Here is a 21279-nt window from a genome sequence, read left to right on the forward strand (position 1 = left end):
CCTGGAACTGGGATTACAGTTGGTTGTGAGCAACAAGTGCTCTTAAAGGCTTTCACAGGCACTTGCACTCATGTTGTGTAGAGACTTACACTGGCACACGCGTAAAAGGGAATATAAATAATTGTGAAAAGATGGGGGAACCTTTATTTCAGGGAAACCCATTTTGAGAAACCCAAGGATAAGAAAATTAAATCATCTCTTAAGAGTCCGGTCAGCCATTGGAGAGCTACCCCACCCCACCCCACCCCGCTCCTATTGAAATGCTGTAAGCCCAGAAGGCCGGACACAATGAGAGGAGGTGGGTTTAAAATTGAAGTTCGGGTCCTCTGAGAGCAGCTGGGCTTCTTTCTTGGTCCTGCAAATTGGCAAGATGCCCACCACCGTGGAAGGAAGGCTGCAGAGCCGAAGTCTCCGCGCAGAGTGTTGACGTTCAGGCTTCCTCATCAACACCTGCGGACCTTGCCTCCCCACCCTGGGCCGGGCGGGCATCACAGTGGTTTCCCCCTCTTCCTTTTCTCCGCGGCTCTGCGGGAGAAGAAGACACCCCGCGGGATTTCATGAGCCTCTTTTCCTAGAGCTCCCAGCGGCAGCTTGCACGGCTTCTCCCCAAGCCCGCGCCAGGTTATCCCGCGCTCCGCCTCCCGCCCTGCAAACCCAGGCAGTGAAGCACTGCCTTCTGTACCGGTCAAGACGACTCCGGGACAAACAGGGGGCCCACGGTTCGCACCAGGGGGCTCGGTCATAACGACAGTGGTGCAGTCTGAGATGCGTGTCGCCGACGACAATAAAAACAATAGCTCACTCCAGCATCATGCTGTGCTCATTTGTATGCGTGTGTTCGTGTGTGTGTGCACCTGGCCCAGGAGGCCCGGCTGGACAGCCTCGAGGTGCACGCCTCCTCTCGAAGGAAGGGAAGGGCCAGCGTAGGCAGCCAGGCGGTGGAACTCCAGGGGCCGGAGGGAGAGCAGAGAAGGCGGTGCAAGGCTTACACCAACCCAGGGCAGGAAAAGCATATCTTTTATTTCGTTCCCTGGAGCCCTGCACAGCCATAGAGACATCAGCTCCTTAGCTACCTGCAGGAGATTCCTTACCCTCCTAGGGTGGAGGGACCGGTCTTACCCGATGCGACTCCACGCGATGGCTTGGGGTTGTGGGGCAGGTCTGAGGCTGGAGTTTCTGATTGGCCGAGCGGCTTCGGCAAGCTCCTGGTGCAAAGAGCTCCACGCCTCGCCGCGGAGCAGGCCGGTGCCGTACGGCAACATGGCGCGCCCCATCTACCTGGTCCTCCGCCCCGCCCCGTCGAGCCTCCGCGTCCCCGGAGCGGTGGCCTCGGTGGGCGAGCCGAGCGTCACTTCCGGCTCTAAGCGGCCTGGGTCCCGTACAGCAATATGGCCGCCCTCAGGTGCTCCAGGCGGAAGCGCTAAGGCTTCCGGTCTGTTGTGGGGTCTGCGGTGGGGGTTGGGGAGAGGAAGGCGGAGGGAACTATGCGAGGATTTGTGATCCGCGCTCAGGGGATCCTCGAGAGACCGTTTCTGAGGTGGGGGCCAGGTCGTGCGCGGAGCGGGGGTGGCGGCGCAGGAGTGGCGAAGGCGACGGCTCGGCAGGGCCTGCCCGACGAGGCTCAGGGCCGAGCTGGTAGGGTACCTTGCTAGCCCTGAAGGCGAGTGTGGCGGCCTAGGGCTGAACGCCGAGAGAGGGCTCCTTGGCGGGAAGCTGAGGCCCAGACAGGAGGAATGGCGAGTGGTGGGCTCGCTGTCGGGTACCGTCGCTGAGAGTTGGCTGGGAAAACCAGGGTGCGGTGAGAGGGAGGGGACTGGAGGTGAAAAATCTCCAGCCTACAGCCCCGGTTGGAGGAAGGGGGAACACGGAGATGACTGTAGGAGCGGAGAGGACACCAGGCTCTGGGGAGGGAGTCGAAGAGTTGGAGTTAAGGAGAAGTCCGAGAGGACTGTGTTGTTTGAGGGCGAGAGCTGGGCAAACCCACTACGTGGTGTGGACAGGGTGTTGGTTCCTGTAGACAGAAAAACTCGGAGAGCAGCGTGGGACCTTGTCCTCCATTGGATTGGGAGGAAAGAGAAAACGTAGCAGCTGACAGAGTGTGGGAAAACGCAACCGAAAGACAGGAAACGCACTGGGGTGGGAGTGGCTGGAGTTGAGGGTGAGGATTTAAGGTGATCCGGAGGCTTTCCCCCAGAGCTGCTCGAAACTGAGAGTTGCAGAAGACAGGCGTTGAAGACTTGGGAAGGCTTGGGAAGGACTAAGCTATTCTGAAACCCCGACGGGGTGGGACTAAGCAGGAGGGGCTCTTTCGAGGCTCCCTTGTCCTGCCCCTTCCAGAATTCTGACCTTTCCAATACTTTCTCCCTCAGGGGAATTTGAACCCCCATGGCCACCGATGACAGCATCATTGTACTTGATGATGACGATGAAGATGAAGCTGCTGCTCAACCAGGGCCCTCCAACCTACCCCCCAATCCTGCCTCAACAGGACCTGGTCCTGGCCTGTCTCAACAGGCCACTGGTCTCTCCGAGCCCCGTGTGGATGGAGGGAGCAGTAACTCCGGTAGTAGGAAGTGCTACAAGTTGGATAATGAGAAGCTCTTTGAAGAGGTAAGCTTTTGAGATAAAAGGGTCGCCCTTTGTGGCCCATGCTGGCCTTGAACTCACAGAGCTTTTACTTGCCTCAGCCTCCTGACAGCTAGGATTAAAAATGTGAACCACTGGGCAGGAGAGATGGTTCAGCGGTTAAGAGCATTGAGCATCCAGAAGTCCTGAGTTCAATTACCACCAACCACATGATGGCGTGGCTCACAGCCGTCTGTAATAGGATCTGATGCCCTCTTCTGGTGTATCTGAAGACAGCTACAGTGTACTCATATATAGAATAAATGTTAAAAAAAAAAGCTGGGCAGTGGTGGAGCACACCTTTATTCCCAGCACTTGGGAGGCAGAGGCAGGCAGATTTCTGAGTTCGAGGACAGCCTGGTCTACAGAGTGAGTTCCAGGACAGCCAGAGCTACACAGAGAAACCCTGTCTTGAAAAACAAAAGATGTGATCCACTATGGTGTGATAGGGCCGATGCCAGGTAAAGGGGTGTGTGATTGGCTGGTTGTTCTGGCTTCCTCACCGATTCCATCTTTTTTTCCCCCCTTTTCCCTTCCCTTGAACCATGTAGTTCCTTGAACTGTGTAAGACGGAGACATCAGACCACCCTGAGGTGGTTCCGTTCCTCCACAAACTGCAGCAGCGTGCCCAGTCTGTGTTTCTGGCCTCTGCAGAGTTCTGCAACATCCTCTCCAGGGTTCTGGCTCGGTCTCGGAAGCGGCCCGCTAAGATCTATGTGTACATTAACGAGCTCTGCACTGTTCTTAAAGCTCACTCCATCAAGAAGAAGTTGAACTTAGCTCCTGCAGCCTCAACGACCAGTGAGGCGTCGGGCCCTAACCCTCCCACAGAGCCCCCCTCTGACCTTACAAACACTGAAAACACTGCCTCTGAGGCCTCAAGGACTCGCGGTTCCCGGAGGCAGATCCAGCGCCTGGAGCAGCTGCTGGCACTGTACGTAGCCGAGATTCGGCGGCTGCAGGAGAAGGAGTTGGACCTGTCAGAGCTGGATGACCCAGACTCCTCGTATTTGCAGGAGGCCCGCTTGAAGAGGAAGTTGATCCGCCTCTTCGGGCGGTTGTGTGAGTTGAAGGACTGCTCTTCTCTGACGGGGCGGGTCATAGAGCAGCGAATTCCGTACCGAGGCACCCGGTACCCAGAGGTCAACAGGCGCATTGAACGGCTCATTAACAAGCCGGGGCTGGACACCTTCCCCGATTATGGAGATGTGCTGAGAGCCGTGGAGAAGGCGGCGACCCGGCACAGCCTGGGCCTTCCCAGACAGCAGCTTCAGCTCCTGGCTCAGGATGCCTTCCGGGACGTGGGCGTCAGGTTACAGGAGCGGCGCCACCTGGATCTCATCTACAACTTTGGCTGTCACCTCACAGATGACTATAGGCCAGGTAGGACGCTCCCTTCAGGTTGGATGGAGGCATCTCTAGTCCCTTGTAGGATTGGGACTGGGTTTGCTGACCCTGTTTTCCCACACAGGCGTTGACCCCGCACTGTCTGATCCCACATTGGCTCGCCGCCTTCGGGAAAATCGAACCTTGGCCATGAACCGGCTGGATGAGGTCATCTCCAAGTATGCAATGATGCAAGACAAGACTGAGGAGGGCGAGAGACAGAAGAGACGAGCCCGGCTCTTAGGCACCGCCCCCCAACCTTCAGACCCCCCCAAAGCCTCCTCGGAATCTGGTGAGGTATGGAAGGGTTAACTCAGATCTTGTCTGCGCCCTGCACTGCCACTAGGCACTCCAGGGTGACTCCTGGAGCAGCGTATGGAAGTGGGGAAAGAATATTGGTGATGTGCTTGCCTTGCAGTCTCGCAGTCATGAGCTCCCAGAGTTGAGTCCTCCTCCTACCAATCAAAAAGCTGTGGGGCACGGGATTCCTTAAGAGAGACTGCTCTTTCCCTCAGGGTCCTAGCGGAATGGCATCCCAGGAGTGCCCTACTACCTCCAAAGCTGAGACTGATGATGACGATGATGACGATGATGATGACGACGACGAAGATAACGAGGAAAGTGAGGAGGAGGAGGAGGAGGAAGAGGAGGAGAAAGAGGCTACTGAAGATGAAGATGAGGATCTAGAACAGTTGCAGGAAGATCAGGGGGGTGATGAAGAAGAGGAAGGAGGAGGTATATGCGTAAACGGAGCTCCTCTGTGGGGAGCATCCTTGTGGTGTTAGTTCTGCTCTGTCGGACATGAGCTCCTTGTTGAGCCTTTCCCTCCCTTCCTCCCTCCCTCCCTCCCTCCCTCCCTCCCTCCCTCCCTCCCTCCCTTCCTTCCTTCCTTCCTTCCTTCCTTCCTTCCTTCCTCCTCCTCCTCTTCCTCCTCCTATGCCCTTTTTTTTTTTTTTAAAGATTTATTGATTATTATATGTAAGTATACTGTAGCTGTCTTCAGACACACCAGAAGAGGGCGTCAGATCTCGTTACGGATGGTTGTGAGCCACCATGTGGTTGCTGGGACTTGAACACTGGACCTTTGGAAGAGCAGTCCGGTGCTCTTACCCACTGAGCCATCTCTCCAGCCCTCTCCTATGTCCTTTGCACAGCCCCTCTATCCCTGTTCCTCATCCACCCCTCCCCTTTCTTTTCCAGATAATGAAGGAAATGAGAGTCCCACATCGCCTTCAGACTTTTTCCATAGAAGGAATTCAGAGCCTGCAGAAGGGCTCAGGACCCCCGAGGGGCAGCAAAAGAGAGGACTGACAGAGACCCCAGCATCCCCGCCAGGGGCATCCCTGGACCCTCCCAGCACTGACGCTGAGAGCAGTGGAGAGCAGCTCCTCGAGCCGCTCCTGGGAGACGAGAGTCCTGTGTCCCAGCTCGCTGAGCTAGAGATGGAAGCTTTGCCTGAGGAAAGGGACATTTCCTCCTCCAGGAAAAAGTCGGAAGATTCCCTCCCCACCATCTTGGAAAATGGGGCAGCTGTGGTTACCTCTACATCTGTCAATGGGCGTGTCTCTTCTCACACTTGGAGAGATGCCAGTCCCCCCAGCAAGAGATTTCGGAAGGAAAAGAAGCAACTGGGCTCTGGACTGTTAGGAAACAGGTAATAGTGGGTGAGGAGGAAGGCAGGCAAGGAGGCAGGACTCTCTGAAGGGAGCCTGATGTCCTAGGTCTCCCTGCAGCCTCAGGCCCTTTCTGTCATTTTTCTTCTGTCCTTAGCTATATAAAAGAACCGATGGCACAGCAGGACAGTGGGCAGAACACAAGTGTCCAGCCTATGCCATCCCCCCCCTTGGCCTCTGTGGCTTCTGTCGCTGATTCCTCCACAAGGGTGGACTCTCCCAGCCATGAACTGGTGACCAGCTCTCTGTGCAGCCCTTCTCCATCCCTGCTTCTCCAGACACCCCAGGCTCAGTCTCTCCGGCAGTGTATTTATAAGGTGAGTGGGCAGTGTCCCCTGGCACTGCATTCTCACCCTTTCCCTTTCTGTGGGTATTGCACCTCCTGCTCCTCTGTTTTCCCCATCTTCCTGCCCGCCCGCAAGTGCGTGCACGTGCATGCATGCTTGTGTAGTGACAGTTTTGGAATTTTGGCGTCTTTATAACAACTCAGAGCTGAGTGGTAGCGACACATGCCTTTGATCCTGGGAGGCAGAGGCAGGAGCATCTCTCTTGAGTCTGAGGCCAGCCTGGTTTACAAAGTGTGTCCCAGGACAGCCAGGGCCACACAGAGAAACTGTCTAAAACCCAAAAACCAACTAACTGACAAACAAAAAACCAGTGAAATAGGTTTTCATTTTAATCCCGGTGTGGAGTGTGGGGCTGCTTCCAACTGACTGTGACTGTGAGCTCTAGAGGTGTGGCTTTACCAGCTACAGATAGTTGCTTTGGTTGTGTGAAGTGATGTTTGGAATTCTGGGAACTTTTCAGGAGAGCATATAAATGGCAGAGCCTCCCCACCTTCCAGGAAGCATGGTTGGTGGTAGTACAGGGGTTGGTTGTGGTTTGTTAGTAGTCTTGCTCAAAGAACAAACAGGAAGAGAGACATTAGAATCAGAGATCCTGTCTCTCCTGTCTATCCTTTCTTTTCTATCTAGTGATGGGGGCGGATAAAGGGGAGGAAAAAGAACACACAAAGTCTCAAAGACTGGCTGTGTGTGTGTGTGTGTGTGTGTGTGTGTGTGTGTGTGTGTTTAGGTTTAACCCCATCAACCAGGAGGCAGAGGCATACAGGTCTCTCTAACTTCAAGGCCACAGTCTAGTCTACCCAGTGACAGTCAAGGTTACATAGTGAGACCATGTAAAACAAAACAAAAAAGACTTATTTTATGTAAATAGGTGTTTTGTTGGCATGCATACCTATGTGCTACATTTGTGTCTGGTGCTCATGGAGGCCAGAAGAGGGCGTCTGATCCTATAGATCTGGAGTCACGGAGAAGGCAGAGAGCCGCCATGTGAGACTGGATACAACACTCGGGTCTTCTGCAAAGCAGCTGCGTGCTTAGTGGCTGAGCCATCTTCCAGCCTTCCATCCTGCTTTGTTTTGTTTCTGAGACAAGGTCTTTCTATGTAGCCCTGACTGTCCCAGAACTCTGTATGTAGTAGATCAGGCTGGCCCCAAACTCGGATATCAGCCCGCCTCTGCCTCTTGAGTGTTCGGACTAAAGGCGTGAGCCGCCATGCCTGGCTCACCCTTCTTTCTCCTCTGACTTGTCTGCAGACCAGTGTGGCCACACAGTGCGACCCGGAGGAGATCATCGTGCTTTCAGACTCTGATTAGCAGGCCCCATGCTCCCCGTGCTCCCTGCATCCAGAAGGTTTTTTGTATGGCTGTTGGAAGATGATGGAGTAAAAGATGGACAGAGCTCCTCCCGTTTTGATGGTGTTTCTTTTGACAAAAAAAAAAAATCAAAATGTTTTAAGTTTTACACAGACACATTAATAAACAATGAATTTCTTTTTATTGTATTCTTTCCTTTACTTTGCCTTTTCTCTTGTGACAGCTGTCACCTGGATCTGCCTTTTCTATCCTGGCTCTCTTTTTAGGGCGTCCTCATCCTTAACCCTTCCTTGAGCCTTCTTCCCCTAGGCACTTTTAAAGATAAGTGCTTCGGAAGCCTTCTTAAGCAGCTTTCCTCTCTCGTTTTGAGCGGTCTGAGTGAAAAGGCCAATCAGGGGCTGACTCAAGGTGATTTGGCCAATCCAGGCCTGGAGGAGGGGGGCGGGGCTTGGGGGGTTCTCATATGCTGGGAAAAGGGCTGTTAGATCCCGCGAGCAAGCTAACGTCCAGAGCTCGGGGTGGAGCCTGGGAAGCGGAAGCCAGCACTGGTCAATGAGACAAGGTAGGCTTGTCGGATTAAAGGGGAACGAAGGTTTCGGCCAAACCAATTCCTGAGTCCTCAGCCGCAGACGGGACCTGGTACCTTTAAGGCGGAATGAAGCGCCGGTTCTTTAAAGGAAAAGTGTCGCTGTCGGTCGACTTTTGCCCAGCGGCACAGGAGGGGTGCTGGCCTGCGCCTTTAAGGTCGCAGGTCCGGGAGGCGGAGTGGAGGCGGAAGGCGGAGGGAGTCGGCACAAGATGGCGGCGGGAGGGGCTGGGGCTGCGGCTCTGGTCGCGGAGTGAGGGGGGGGGCCCGGGGGCGCGCGGCCAGGTAAGCGGGGGCGCGCGGGGCTGGGGGCCCCCCTCAGGCTGGGGAACAGTCCGAGGGCGCGATTGGGGAGGACTGGGGGGCGGGGTTCGGGGGCGGGGGCAAACACGAGGCGGGGTCGGGGATCCAGGGGGCGGAGCCCTGGAGGGTCCTGAAGGGGCGGGGTCGGGATCAACTGGGGGCTCTAGGGGGAGGAGCTTGAGAACTGTGGAGAACACCCCTTCACCCCAAGAAAATCGGTACGCAACACCAAGGAGGGGGCGTTCTTTTGAGAGTGAAGCCGTAGACTAGGATAGACGCCCCTTCCCTGAGAGCCCCCTATTTCCTGACCCAGGAGCGAGAGTACTAAACTTGGAATACTTTCTTTGCTAGCGCTGCGGTTTGGTGGTGTTTGATTGGATGTTTTACTTAATAGTGAGCCTCAGTTGCCCCGTCTGTACCATGGGGTTGACAGGGGTACCTGTTTTTTTTTTTTAAATACTGTGATGGCTTAAAATCAGTGATGCTTTCAAAATGCTGTTATTCTTTTTTTTTTTTTTTCCCTAGAGACCCCCCCGGCCGCCCTCTTCTTTCCTTTGTTCCTGTGGCTGGGGGGGTATCTCCTTCCACAGCATGGAGCCGTCTGCTCTGTCACCCAGTGGGGCCACACTCCCACTGCCTCTGTCACTGGCTCCACCGCCACTGCCTCTGCCGGCAGCTGCAGTGGTACACGTGTCCTTCCCTGAGGTGACCAGTGCCCTCCTGGAATCCCTCAACCAGCAGCGGCTCCAGGGTCAGCTCTGTGATGTGTCCATCCGCGTGCAGGGACGGGAGTTCCGCGCTCACAGGGCCGTCTTGGCTGCCTCCTCTCCTTACTTCCACGACCAGGTCCTACTGAAAGGCATGACTTCCATTTCCCTGCCAAGCGTCATGGACCCAGGCGCTTTTGAGACTGTCCTGGCCTCAGCTTACACGGGCCGCCTCAGCATGGCTGCTGCGGACATTGTCAACTTCCTCACAGTGGGGTCGGTCCTCCAGATGTGGCACATTGTGGATAAGTGCACTGAACTCCTTCGGGAGGGTCGATCCGCAGCCACTACAACCACTGTCACTACTGCTGCAGCCCCCTCTGTCTCTGTCCCTTGTGCCAGTGTCCCATCAGGGAATGGGGGCACTGTCGCCCCTGCCACCGTAGGCTCTGTCCGTTCCCATACCTCCAGCAGGGCCAGTGAGAATCAGTCTCCCAGCAGTAGCAACTACTTCAGCCCCCGGGAGTCGACTGATTTCTCCTCTACCTCCCAGGATGCATTTGTGGCCTCAGCAGCAGGTAGTGGGAACCGTCGGGATGGTGGCCCGGTGTTCCCAGCCCCTGTGGTTGGCAGTGCGGGTACCACCTCCGGGAAGTTGCTGCTGGAGGCCGATGAGCTATGCGATGACGGTGGGGATGGGAGAGGGGCCGTGGCCCCCGGGGCTGGGCTCCGGAGGTCTAACTGCATGCCTGCCAGTGCAGTGCCACAGAAACACTGGGTGTATGTGAAGCAAGCTAGAAATTGCCCTGCACCAGCCTCCCTGGTCCACCAAGACCCCGATCTAGAAGATGAGGAAGAGGAGGAAGATCTGGTGTTGACTTGTGAGGATGATGAGGATGAAGAAATGGGAGGCGGCTCTGGGGTTCCTGCAGGGGGAGAGCCCGAGGCTACCCTCAGTATCAGTGATGTTCGGACCTTGACCGAGCCTGCAGACAAGGGGGAAGAGCAGGTCAACTTCTGTGAATCCTCCAATGACTTTGGCCCCTATGAGGGTGGGGGCGCTGGGGCAGGGCTTGATGACCCCGGAGGACCCACCCCTTCCTCCTATGCCCTCACCCACCCTCCACGACCCCTCCTTCCATTGGATGTGCCGGGCAACCAGATCTTGGTTTTCCCATCCTCCTCTTCACAGGCTCCAGGCCAGCCACCAGGGAACACAGCTGAGCACGGGGCAGTGACCCTCGGGGGCACCTCTGCGGTGGGGCTGGGCATACCAAGTGGCTCTGGTGGGGCTCCTGGAGGGACAGGCAACAGCGACGGGAATAAGATCTTTCTGTGCCACTGTGGGAAGGCTTTCTCACATAAGAGCATGCGGGACCGGCACGTGAATATGCATCTCAACCTGCGACCCTTTGACTGCCCCGTGTGCAACAAAAAGTTCAAGATGAAACACCACCTGACCGAGCACATGAAGACACACACGGGCCTCAAGCCGTACGAATGCAGTGTCTGCGCCAAGAAGTTCATGTGGCGGGACAGTTTCATGCGTCACCGGGGACACTGTGAGCGTCGGCACCGGATGGGTGTGGGTGGGGTCGGATCTGGACCGGGTCCTGGACCTGGACCCGGGACACCTTCTGGGCCAGCATTGCAACCCAAGAGGGAGTCTTCCACAGTGGGTGGGGGCAGTGGCGATGAGGCAAATTCGGCCACGCCCCCGTCCCATAGGCGTGTCTGGTCCCCACCCAGCGTGCACAAAGTGGAGATGGATTTCAGTGGGGGTGGAGGTGCAGCACACTGAAGAGCAGGCAATTGGGGAGCTTAGTCTAAGAGCAATGGCTCCCGGGGTTTCCCCCACCAAACAGTCTTCCCTTACCTCGGTGGACTTGTATATATTCTAGAGAAGGGCGTGGGTTGCACCGTCGCCAGCCCGTTCCATTCCTCAGCCCCTTCCTCGAGATCTCTGGAACTAAGCTGTGTTTTTGCTTTTCCCCTGAGCACACCAGAGCCCCACCTTCACGGAGTAGTGCCAACAAGGTGGGGGAATGGAAAAGGGACCTTTTGAGCATCCTAGAGTCACAGAGCCAACAGTCAGGTTGTGCTAGTTTGTGCCTGAAGTCTGTGTTTGTGTTGTGGGACAAGGCCTTTGAGTCTTAACGATTGTCCTTTCTCCTCTTGAAGGATACGCCCCTTATTTCTGTACTACCCCACCCTTGCCATGGGGATCCCAAATTGGGTTGTCATGAAAGTGGGTGGACACAAGGTGGGAGCCGCGTAGTATAGGTCTTAATTTTTAACGGTGATTAAAATATTTATTGGTCACTTCACTTGGCTTCCCAACACCCCTCTGTTTGCTGGGACCTGGCACAGGTCTGGGAACGCGGGAGTGTGGTTTTAAGGGAGGTGGCGCGGAGAGGGCACAGCAGGAGGGCGGAGTCTAGGCTGATAAAGGGCTCAAAGTTGGCGCAGTCCGGTGAGCCAAGGGGGTGGGTGCAGGGCGAGGAGTGGCTGGAGAGCTACAGACAGGGTTTCGGCAACTCTGTTTGGCCCCTGTGGGCGGCGTTCCTCCAACGCGCAGTCACGCCCTCACCTGACCAGATCGGGGAATTTCCAGTTCCTCACCCCAGCCTTAGAAGGAAAATGAAAGTGAAAGGGGAAGAAAAGACTTGGTAGGAGAGATCGTAGCACCATGAAGCCTCTGCTCCTGCTCGTCGCTGTGGCACTGGGTGAGCAGACCCCATTTCTTCTTGTTTAGGAATAGACACACTGGGAAGGAGAGGGAGGAGGTCCCATGGCGGGTCTGAAGGGGCGGGCCGGTCGCCGGTCGCCGGACATCCTATGGCCCTCTGGTCACCGGAGCCCCTCTCCCCAGGCCTAGCGACCGTCGTCTCCGTCGTCTCGGCTGGACCAGAGGCGATCGAGTGCTGGTTCGTGGAGGATGCAGGTGGGGGTGGCCTGTCTAAGAAACCTGCCACACTGCTACTGCGCCATGGACCCAGGGGACCGCCGCCCCGGCCAGATCTTGACCCAAAGCTATACTTCAAGGTGGATGGTGAGTCTTCGGGACTTACCTGCATCTGTCGCCTCCTCTTAGCTCACGCAGGGACGCTGGGCCTCAGTTTTCCCTTTTGTAAATACGTTTGGATGCTCTCTAAGTCGTTCACTACTTTGCTAGTTTGTGCCTTCCGGCCTGTGTGTAGTCAGCACATTTCCAGTCCGGGCTACCGTTACACCCTTTTCGGTTCTGCAGACCCGGCGGGAATGCTCCTGGCCGCCTTCAGGCGGTACCCCGCAGGCGCCTCCGCCCCACACTGCGAGATGAGCCGCTTCATCCCGTTCCCTGCCTCGGCGAAGTGGGCTAGAAGTCTGAGTCCGGAGCAGAACTGCCCGCGGGCCCTGGACGGGGATTGGCTGCTGGTCAGCGTATCCAGCACTCTCTTCAGCCTCTCCAGCCTGCTGCGACCACAGCCGGAGCCTCTGCGGGAGCCTGTCGTCATCACCATGGCAACAGGTAGCCGCCGAGAGGCGCGCGAGATGGATGGGTAGTTTTTAAGGATCTAGATGGGCCAGTTCGGCGACTCGCCAAGAGGTTTGAATGGGTCATTTCTTCAACTGGGGATCAGTATATATTCTTTTGTTAAGGGAAGGGAGTTGGTTAGATTTTATCTTCACCCTTCATTGTAGGCTGAGAGTAAAATTGAAACCTACTGTGGTTTGGGGGCGGGACTTTGCAGAGGCGGTCATGGTGTCGGTTTCCAGATCCCAGAGTTTGAGAAACTCATAAGGTTAGGCGTCCCGAAACCCAAATTTTTTCTGCACCCATCCTAGGTTTCAAAAATCACACTTTGAGTCTCTTCAAAGCGCACTAGAGACTAGGGACAGTCAGCCCAGCAAGGAACCTCTTGCCAAGGCTCTCGGCCACGGTCTTTAGTGCCTCAACAGTGGCCTCTAGTGGGCAGAACGGTGGCTTGTGCACAGGTGCGGTTCTGCCGCTTGAGTTCCCAGAGATCCACCCACCACTTTGCTGTGCTGGACAGGGGAAGGGGCACTCTATGGGGTAGATCTGTCTTGAATGTCCTGAATGTTTGCTTTTCTCTCTGGACACCACCTAACAGGTAGATAGAATCGTCATTGGCTTTCCCCATTTCTGGTGCTTTTATGCAAATATTCTCACCGAACTCAGTCCTTTGCCTTCATCATTTGAAGTCTCCAAATGGGGACAGTCTGAAACTCCACTGGCACCTCTACTCTTAGCTCCACCCTGTGCAGGCCCTTTGTGGGGACAGTAGTTCTCTTGAAACCACCTGCCCTCACACTGCTGGTCTTCATGTGGGATGGTGTTGGCTACCTTTTGCCCTATGGGTCGTTTTTTTCCAACTGTAAGAAGTAGGATCTATTTTGCCAGCTACTTTTATTTGTGGCATTGAAGCAAGGCCCTGTGCAGCTATGTGCTGGTCCAATAAATGTTATTAGCACCAAGAAAAAGTTAGGACCCTGAGGTCCCCAGATCGACCTCCAGATAACTAGCAAAGAACCTACTGAAAGCTTGGGCTTGGGAATCACAGTGTATGGGGTGGCCCTGCGTGCTCAGTGACGGGTGATCAGATGTCGACTCACCGTGCTTCTCAGATCTGTCAAAGATAATCCCATGTGGCTTCTGCAGGGCAGGTGTGTGTGCCTCAGTGACTGTATTAGTTATTTGCAGAGTTAGTTTTGTATGTGTGTGTGTGTGTGTGTATGGGTATATGCGTGTGAGTGCAGCTGCCCAGGGAATCCAAAAGAGCTTGTTGGATCCTCTGGGGCTGGGTTACGGCTGGTTGTGAGCCATGTGGCGTGGGAACCGACCTTGGGTCCTCAGAAGTGCAGTCTGTGGTTTAAAGTGCTGAGTAGCCTCTCTAGGCCCTTATCTGAGTCCTAGAGTGCTCTGGACCAGAGCTGACTCTCAGAAGACTACTTCGCATAGACTTGGGGTAAAATCAAGTTACTATGGCCTGTCTTCCCCATCAGATCACTTTCAGGTCACTTCTGCTTGATATGAAAATCATGAAAATGGGGGTGGGGGTGGGGGTTGGGTAGATGGCACATCAGTTAAGAGGACTGGCTGATCACCCAGAGGGTCTGGGTTCACTTCACAGCACCTACATGACAGCTCACCGCTGTAACTCCAGTCTCAGGGGAGCTGGCACTCTCACAGACATACACACAGGCAAAACACCAGTGCACCTAAAAGAAACCATTTAAAATCTTCTAAAAAGAGAGAAAATAATGAAAGTGGTTTATTTGTTGCTGTCACCTTCCCCCTCCTGCTCCCAGGGCACTGACAGCGTCAGGGAAGCTCTCTGCCAGCAAACCTCAGCCCCAGCTTCCTTCAGCCTTTGGTTGAGACACAGGGTCAGCTCCTAAGCAGGTTCCCTTGCCCTTCCTGTGCAGCCCAGGCAGGTCAGTTGAGGACTTTCCTCGCTCACCTTGCAGAAGCTGCTGCAGCAGGCTTAGGCAGCCTCACCTGGATGGCTATGTTTTCACAGAACACTAGGGTAGGAAATCATCTTGGTTAGTCTCCCTTTTTATTTTATTTATTTATTTATTTATTTATTTATTTATTTATTTATATGAGTACACTGTTGCTATCTTCAGACACACCAGATGAGGGCAGCGGATCCCATTACAGATGGTTGTGAGCCACCATGTGGTTGCTGGGATTTGAACTCAGGATCTCTGGAAGAGCACTCAGTACTCTTAACCACTTAGCCATCTCTCCAGCCCCGGTTAGTCTCCTTGTTGGAATGTCTGAGGTCCCAGAGCCAGGCCTTGCTTGTGCTGGACACACAACGGGCCGTGGAGCTTCATAACCAGAATCAAATCCATCTTCCTCAACACTTAGTGCGCACAGTGTGCGGTTTCACCGACTCTAGAAACATGTTATAGGCAGGTTATAGTACAGGAATACATACATACACACAAATATAAGCACGCATGCAATAACAAAAAGGAGGTCAAGAATTTGAAGGAGGGGGTGTGTGGGAGGGCTTGAGGGTAGGGAAGAGAGAAGTGTTGTAATTAAAATACAATCTCAAGAACAAACAGCGTGTGTCCTGCAGGGTTACAGAGGTGACAGGGTAAAGTTGATGAAAGCTGTGAGTTTCACCCAGGCCCACAGGGAGAGAGCTGGCTCCCGGAAGTCCTCCTCTGCCCTCCACATGCACACCATGCAGGAACACACATACACAAATGAATCAATAAAAATGTAAAAGGCAGCTTAGAAAATGTTAAACACCTGGGGCTGGGGAGAGCTCTGATCCATAAACTTTCCTGTGATTACTAATTTGCCTCCTAGAGAGAGGGGTTTTTTGTTTGTTTTGTTTTTTTTTGTTTTTTTTTTTTTTTGAGACAGAATTTCTCTGTAGCCCTGGCTGACCTGGAACTAACTCTGTAGGCCAGGCTGGCCTTGAACTCAGAGATCTGCCTGCCTCTGCCTCCCGAGTGCTGGGATTAAAGGCCTGCACCACAACTGCCTGGCTAGAATTTTTTTTTTTTAAAAAAAGAATCATTTGTTATATTTTATGTATGTGGATACACTGTAGCTGTCTTCAGACACCAGAGGAGGGCATCAGATCCCATTACAGATGGTTGTGAGCCACCACGTGGTTGCTGGGATTTGAACTCACGACCTGTGAAAGAGCAGCCAGTGCTCTTAGCCACTGAGCCATCTCTCCAGCCCCTATAGCGATTTTCATTAGGCAAAGCCAGGACTGGAACAAGATTTGGTTAGCCAGAGGTATTAAATGGCGTAACCTTCACCACAAACTCAGTAGCTCAGTAGGTAGGTCTTTGTTACCTTGTGGGTTCTTCTCTTTCCACCCTTTATCCCCTGGTTTCACTCCTTATCATAGATAGGAGAGAAGGAAGGATGAGAGAGAGAGAGAGAGAGAGAGAGAGAGAGAGAGAGAGAGAGAGAGAGAGAGAGAGAGAGAGAGAGAGAGAAAGCAATCTGAATCTAATTTCTGGTTTTTGTTGCTTCTTTGAGCATGACTAACAAACTGTAACCAACCCCCTGAATGGCCAAAGGCCACCTACCCCTCCTCTTGGGGGGTTCTAGCATTTATCTACACTTTGAAAAGTTCCCAGAATTCCAAGCATCACCCAATCACAGACACTGTCTGCAGCTGGCAAAGCCACGCCTCTGCTAGAGCATGAGGCAAATCTGTCAGCTGTCACACAGTCTGAAGCTGCCCTTATCCCATACCTGGGCTTAAAATGAAAGCATGTTATGCTGTGTCTCTTTAAAAAAAAAGACCAATCTCCCAGCATCCCCAGTAGGTAGGTCCTGTTCTCACTGTGACTGCCTGTGACTCATTTTGGTTTGTTTTTGAGACTGAGACTCAGGCAGGTTTGTCTGGAACTCAGGGCAGTCTTCCCACCAGAGTTTCTCATGTGCTAGGGTTACCAATGTGAGCCACTATGTCCAGCTTCCATTTCTACTGTGGAGATTGGGGCTTGGGGCTGAGGTGTAGCTCAGTGGTAGGCCCATTGCCTGCTGTGTGTGACAGTCAGGCCTGCAGTGCTTGCACTGGAGAGGCGGGGTCGGGAGGGCCAACAGACCGCTGTGCTGCAGACTGTTTCTCAGTGATGGAGTGTAGTGCTTGCTCCTGTGCCTGAGGCTTAGGGTCAGCCATAGCACAGCAGTGGTATCTGCCCCACAAAACTCCCCATCCCACACACACACAAAGGAAAGAAAGAAGGGAGGCTGGGGTATGATAATCTCTTATCTATTGAGTTCCAGACTAGCTTAGCATGCAGAGTGAGTTTCCAAGTTACCTTGGGCCAAAATGAGTCTTATCTCCAAAAAGAGAGAGAGAGAGAGAGAGAGAGAGAGAGAGAGAGAGGGAGAAAGAGAAAGGAAGAAAGGAAGAGAGAGAGAGAGAGAGAGAGAGAGAGAGAGAGAAAGAAAGAGTGTGTGTGTGTGTGTGTGTGTGTGTGTGTGTGGTGGTACAGAGATGGCCCAGCAGTTATGAGCATTGGCTGAGATAGTTGTGGTCCTAGTGCCTATGTGATGGCTCATAGCCACCTGTAACTCTAATTCCAGGGATCCAGTGTCCTCTGCTGGCCTCCTTTGGTACTGCACACATGGTGCACTTACATGTAGGTGAAACACACACGCACACGCACACGCACACGCACGACGAAATTTTATTGTGCCCTTAGAGATCCGGGCCATCTATAGGATTTGAGAATCGTGGTTGGCAGTGTGTGTGTTCAACACCTCCAGGGCTGCAAACCTCTCATCACCTTGATTTACCCCTATGATATTGTAAATGGATGTGTCCCTGAAGCGTGGGTAACCTGGAGCTTGGTCGGGCCACCAACTCTCCTTCTCCTTTCCGTTTCTTTCCACTCTCCCCACGCACGCCCAGTGGTGCTGACCGTCCTCACCCATAACCCTGCCCCTCGAGTCCAGCTGGGAAAGGATGCAGTGCTGGACCTGCGCTTCGCCTACGCACCCTCCGCCCTGGAAGGTTCTCCCTCTCTGGACGCAGGCCCTCCTCCCTTTGGGCTGGAGTGGCGACGCCAGCACAGGGGAAAGGGTCACCTGCTGTTGGCTGCCACCCCCGGGCTGGCCGGGAGAATGCCACCAGCCCAGGAAAAGGCTACGGCATTTGCAGCTTGGGATGACGATGAGCCCTGGGGCCCGTGGACTGGGAATGGGACCTTCTGGCTTCCAGCCGTGAAGCCTTCTCAGGAGGGTGTCTACCTGGCTACGGTACACCTGCCCTACCTGCAAGGACAGGTCTCCCTGGAGCTGACTGTGCACAGTGAGTCGGGGAACACCATGGCAGGGGTGATACTGAAGACAGTTGGGAGTCCTAGGCATCTGAAAGCTTTAACATGGGATTGTTGTGAAGTTCTAACGGGGAGACAGAGCGCCCCCTGCAGTATTAGGGAAGCCAGAAGACCAACTGAGGGAGGGAGGGAGGTTAATTCCCTCAGTTACCTTTCCTATTCTTTCTTCAGAGGCCCCCAGAGTGTCTCTAACACCAGCACCCGTTGTGTGGGCTGCCCCAGGAGAGGCACCCCCAGAACTGCTCTGTCTTGCATCCCACTTCTTCCCTGCGGAGGGTCTGGAGGTCAAGTGGGAGCTCAGAGGCGGCCCAGGAGGAAGTTCTAGAAAGGTTGAGGGGAAGACGTGGCTCTCCACCATCCGCCACCATTCCGATGGCTCTGTCAGCCAGTCTGGGCACCTGCAGCTACCTCCAGTCACTGCCAAGCAGCATGGAGTTCACTATGTCTGTCGGGTGTACCACTCTAGCCTGCCAGCATCGGGGCGCAGTGCTGACGTCACCCTGGAGGTGGCAGGTAATCGCCTGGGGAACATCAGAACCAGGGTGGGCCTCAGGAAACACCAAACTCACGCGCACCGCTTCCGTTTGCCAGGCTTCTCAGGGCCCTCCATCGAGGACGGCATCGGCCTGTTCCTGTCTGCTTTTCTCCTCCTCGGACTCCTCAAGGTGCTAGGCTGGCTGGGTAGGTGTGAGGCCTGCCCCCACAGGACATACCCTGCCCACTCTCTGAAGTCTCACCCACCCCTTCCTTCGTTGGGCATGCCCACATCTCATCCCTCTCTCTTCCCCAGTAGCTGCCTACTGGACCATTCCTGAAGTCTCAAAGGAGAAGGCCACAGCTGCCAGCCTGACCATTCCCAGGAACTCAAAGGTAACAGGGTTCCATTTCTGGGGCTTTGCCGCCTCCTGCTGGTTATTCCTGGGAGGAATGGTGGCTGCAGTGGCAGGTGTCCGCTTCACACACACCTGGTCTAAATTCTTCCTCAGTGTAGCTCACCTCAGACTTTTGACCTCTATCTGTTTCCCTAGGAGTAGTGATTTTTAAAAATTATGCAGGTGGTTCTGTCCATTAGAGATGTAAATCACACATAAATTGAAAGAATTGGTAGCTATATGAAAAAAAGAAAAAACCAGGTGTGTTGGCAGTGCTTCCAGGCCAGGCCAGGCCTAACACTTCAGAGCCCTGTGCAGAATCCTGAGTTCAAGGCTGCTACACAGAAACCTTGGCTCATGGGGGAGAGAGGAGTTAAATGAAACAGGTAAAATTTAATCACACATTTTATTAAGTTTCTGTTGATACAGGTCTCATGTAGCTCAGGCTGCCCTCAAGCTTGCTACATATTTGAGGATGACACTCCCCCTCCCTCCTGCCTTGGCTTTTTGAGACAGGGTTTCTCTGTGTAGCCCTGGCTGTCCTGGAACTCACTCTATAGACCAGGCTGGCCTCGAACTCAGAAATCCACCTGCCTCTGCCTCCCGAGTGCTGGGATTAAAGGCGTGTGTCACCACTGCCCGGCTTAGAAGTTACATTTATTTGTGTGGGACTGTGTATACCACAGCAGACATGTGGGGGTCAAAAAACAATTTGTGGGACTTGGTTTTCTCCTTCTACCCCATGGGTCTTGGGGATCACACTCAGAACGGCAAGTACCTTTACCCCCTGGGCTACCCCACTAGCCCGTCTTTCTTCCTCTTAAAGATTTTCCCCTATGTGTGCATATGAATGTGTGTGGTGTGTTACCACACATAAGGTTGGATGTCAGAGGACAACTCTTGGGACCAGTTTTCTCCTACAACCTTGTACGATCCTGGATCAAACTCAGACCAGTGATTGAGTCTGCCTGCTGAGTGTCTCCCAGCATAAGTTTTTAAAGTGCAGAAGACAATCAGAATTTATTACAGGGTAAAGTGGGATACCATCAAAGCATGAGAATAGGCAGCAAAGAGACTGTATGGAGGGAAAGGCTCCTAAAGTGTGACAGGGAGTGGCCTGGGAGACCACTGTGCGGCAGTGGCCAAGTCCGGCTCTGACCTATCCAGGCAATGTAAACATGTAGACAACATAAGGACTTCCAAAGCTCAGAGCACAGCCCAGGGGTGGGGTTTGCTTGGATTCTCAGCTGACCCACTGGGTCTTCTGGAAGACTCAGGAGCGAGGACACTCATGACCATGTCTGGCCGGTGGGAAATGACAGCCCCAGCCTGCTCCCACGCCTGTAACTGTGAGAATGTTTCTACATTAACTGGGAGAAACTCACTTCCCTCCCAACACTTCCAATTCCCCACTTCTTTCTTCTCTTGCAGAAGTCACAGTAAAGAAGTTCTCGTCTGTGGAAGCCACCCTCATCTCTGGCCCAGATGACTCCAGTAGCCCCTGCCCCAGAACAACAGCCTTCTTCTCTTCTTCTCCCTCCATTGAATAGCTCGGATTTTTTTTTTTAAGGTTTTTTTGTTTGTTTCAATCTTTCTTGTTTTGTTCTTGTTTTTAGACAAGGTCTCTCTATGTAGCCTTGGCTGGCTGTCCTGAACCCTCACCAAGCCAACCAGGCTGGCCTCGAAGTCCCAGAGATCCACCTGTCCCTCTGCCTCGGAGTGACAAACGGCACTGGACACCATGCCTAGAGGTCTTTTTTTTTTTTGGTTTTTGGAGACAGGATTTCTCTGTATAGTCCCGGCTGTCCTGGAACTCACTCTGTAGACCAGGCTGGCCTCGAACTCAGAAATCCGCCTGCCTCTGCCTCCCAGGTGCTGGGATTAAAGGCGTGCGCCACCACCGCTGGACTCGAACTAAACTTTTAAGATGAGAAAAAAGCGAGACTTAGCGCCACACTCATTTGATGCCCACAGTCGGGAGGCAGAGGCAGTGGATCTCTGACATTTCCATGCCAGCCTGATCTACAAATAGGGAGTTTCAGGTCAGTCGGGGTTACTTGGCGGGGCTTTGTTGAGAGAACTAAATATAAGAACACACATGCGTAGAGTCCCAGGGTTGAGAAGAACCAGTGTATGCGCCAGAGAGGCGGGTTCATAACCTGTGGCTCACAACCCCCTTTAAGTCCATCGGAAATACCAGACATTAGGATTCACAACAGTAGTAAAGGCAGTTACGAAGTAGCAAAGAAAATAATTTTACAACTTGAACTGCGTTAATGTTAAGAAGGTTGAGAACCACTGGCCAGGGGATTAGGACGAAAGGTCTTCATAGCATCTTAAGATTCTAGAGACCTCAGGGACAGCCCACAGCAGTAGTCTAGAGACGGAAAGGTCCATGTGTCTCCCTCGCGGACTAAAGCCTACCTCTCCAGCTCTCCATTCCTACCACAGCTTTTCTTTTGCCTGGTCCACCTTTACCATCTCCGGGCCTGGTGGGTCTCGGCCCTTTACGAATGTCCCCGTGTGGTTCGTCCTCTCCTGTTCGCCGGTCCTCGTGAGCTAATAAAGTCTTTCCGAGTTTCCATGCGGGCCTCTCATTCTCCCGTTTCCAAGCACAGCCAACCTCGGTCAC

General features: G+C 53.8%; 3 protein-coding genes and 2 long non-coding RNA genes across 11 annotated transcripts; 3 read left to right on the top strand and 2 right to left on the bottom strand.

Annotated features, from left to right (window-relative positions):
* Positions 1-120: 120 nt before the first annotated feature.
* On the bottom strand, positions 121-1117 carry BC051226 (cDNA sequence BC051226). Its single transcript, NR_045146.1, has 2 exons — positions 683-1117; positions 121-525 (listed from the first exon to the last, which is right to left on the bottom strand). It is a non-coding gene; the product is annotated as a cDNA sequence BC051226 (long non-coding RNA).
* Positions 1118-1342: 225 nt separating this feature from the next.
* On the top strand, positions 1343-7529 carry Daxx (Fas death domain-associated protein). Of its 6 annotated transcripts, none has more exons than XM_006523582.3 (8): positions 1343-1402; positions 2370-2610; positions 3177-4008; positions 4097-4308; positions 4527-4746; positions 5212-5665; positions 5782-6001; positions 7282-7529. In XM_006523582.3, exons 2-8 carry the CDS (start codon positions 2386-2388, stop codon positions 7339-7341), a joined length of 2223 nt encoding a protein of 740 aa, XP_006523645.1. In that variant the 5' UTR covers positions 1343-1402; positions 2370-2385; the 3' UTR covers positions 7342-7529. The 6 variants fall into 6 exon arrangements, 5 of the variants coding, with proteins under 5 accessions (XP_006523645.1, XP_006523644.1, NP_031855.3 ...); XM_006523581.3 differs by having other exon boundaries at positions 1376-1432; NR_149750.1 differs by having other exon boundaries at positions 1384-1537; positions 5745-6001.
* A 585-nt stretch (positions 7530-8114) lies between these two features.
* Zbtb22 (zinc finger and BTB domain containing 22) lies at positions 8115-11264 on the top strand. Its single transcript, NM_020625.3, has 2 exons — positions 8115-8212; positions 8756-11264. The coding sequence occupies exon 2, from the start codon at positions 8822-8824 to the stop codon at positions 10736-10738; it is 1917 nt and encodes a 638-aa protein (NP_065650.1). The 5' UTR covers positions 8115-8212; positions 8756-8821; the 3' UTR covers positions 10739-11264.
* On the bottom strand, positions 11228-12435 carry Gm19412 (predicted gene, 19412). The gene is made up of 2 exons (NR_168019.1): positions 12009-12435; positions 11228-11565 (listed from the first exon to the last, which is right to left on the bottom strand). It is a non-coding gene; the product is annotated as a predicted gene, 19412 (long non-coding RNA).
* Tapbp (TAP binding protein) lies at positions 11417-21229 on the top strand. 2 transcript variants are annotated; one of them, NM_001025313.1, is made up of 8 exons: positions 11417-11663; positions 11810-11989; positions 12188-12448; positions 17349-17747; positions 17947-18288; positions 18367-18456; positions 18566-18645; positions 20079-21229. In NM_001025313.1, the coding sequence occupies exons 1-8, from the start codon at positions 11627-11629 to the stop codon at positions 20088-20090; spliced, it is 1401 nt and encodes a 466-aa protein (NP_001020484.1). In that variant the 5' UTR covers positions 11417-11626; the 3' UTR covers positions 20091-21229. The 2 variants fall into 2 exon arrangements, with proteins under 2 accessions (NP_001020484.1, NP_033344.1); NM_009318.2 differs by having other exon boundaries at positions 18569-18645.
* Positions 21230-21279: the final 50 nt, after the last annotated feature.

The sequence above is a fragment of the Mus musculus genome, chromosome 17 (genome assembly GCF_000001635.26).
Source record: "Mus musculus strain C57BL/6J chromosome 17, GRCm38.p6 C57BL/6J".
NCBI classification, from domain to species: domain Eukaryota; kingdom Metazoa; phylum Chordata; class Mammalia; order Rodentia; family Muridae; genus Mus; species Mus musculus.

What these genes read in the sequence shown, in the direction of transcription:
- Zbtb22 (NM_020625.3), top strand. Translation starts at nt 8,822, where the DNA reads ATGGAGCCGTCTGCTCTGTCACCCAGTGGGGCCACACTCCCACTGCCT.
- Daxx (XM_006523582.3), top strand. Translation starts at nt 2,386, where the DNA reads ATGGCCACCGATGACAGCATCATTGTACTTGATGATGACGATGAAGAT. An exon ending in ATGAGAAGCTCTTTGAAGAG is followed by an intron (nt 2,611 to 3,176) that starts GTAAGCTTTTGA and finishes TGAACCATGTAG; the next exon opens with TTCCTTGAACTGTGTAAGAC. An exon ending in CCTCCTCGGAATCTGGTGAG is followed by an intron (nt 4,309 to 4,526) that starts GTATGGAAGGGT and finishes TCTTTCCCTCAG; the next exon opens with GGTCCTAGCGGAATGGCATC.
- Tapbp (NM_001025313.1), top strand. Translation starts at nt 11,627, where the DNA reads ATGAAGCCTCTGCTCCTGCTCGTCGCTGTGGCACTGG. An exon ending in CGTCATCACCATGGCAACAG is followed by an intron (nt 12,449 to 17,348) that starts GTAGCCGCCGAG and finishes ACGCACGCCCAG; the next exon opens with TGGTGCTGACCGTCCTCACC. An exon ending in CAAGGTGCTAGGCTGGCTGG is followed by an intron (nt 18,457 to 18,565) that starts GTAGGTGTGAGG and finishes TCTCTTCCCCAG; the next exon opens with TAGCTGCCTACTGGACCATT.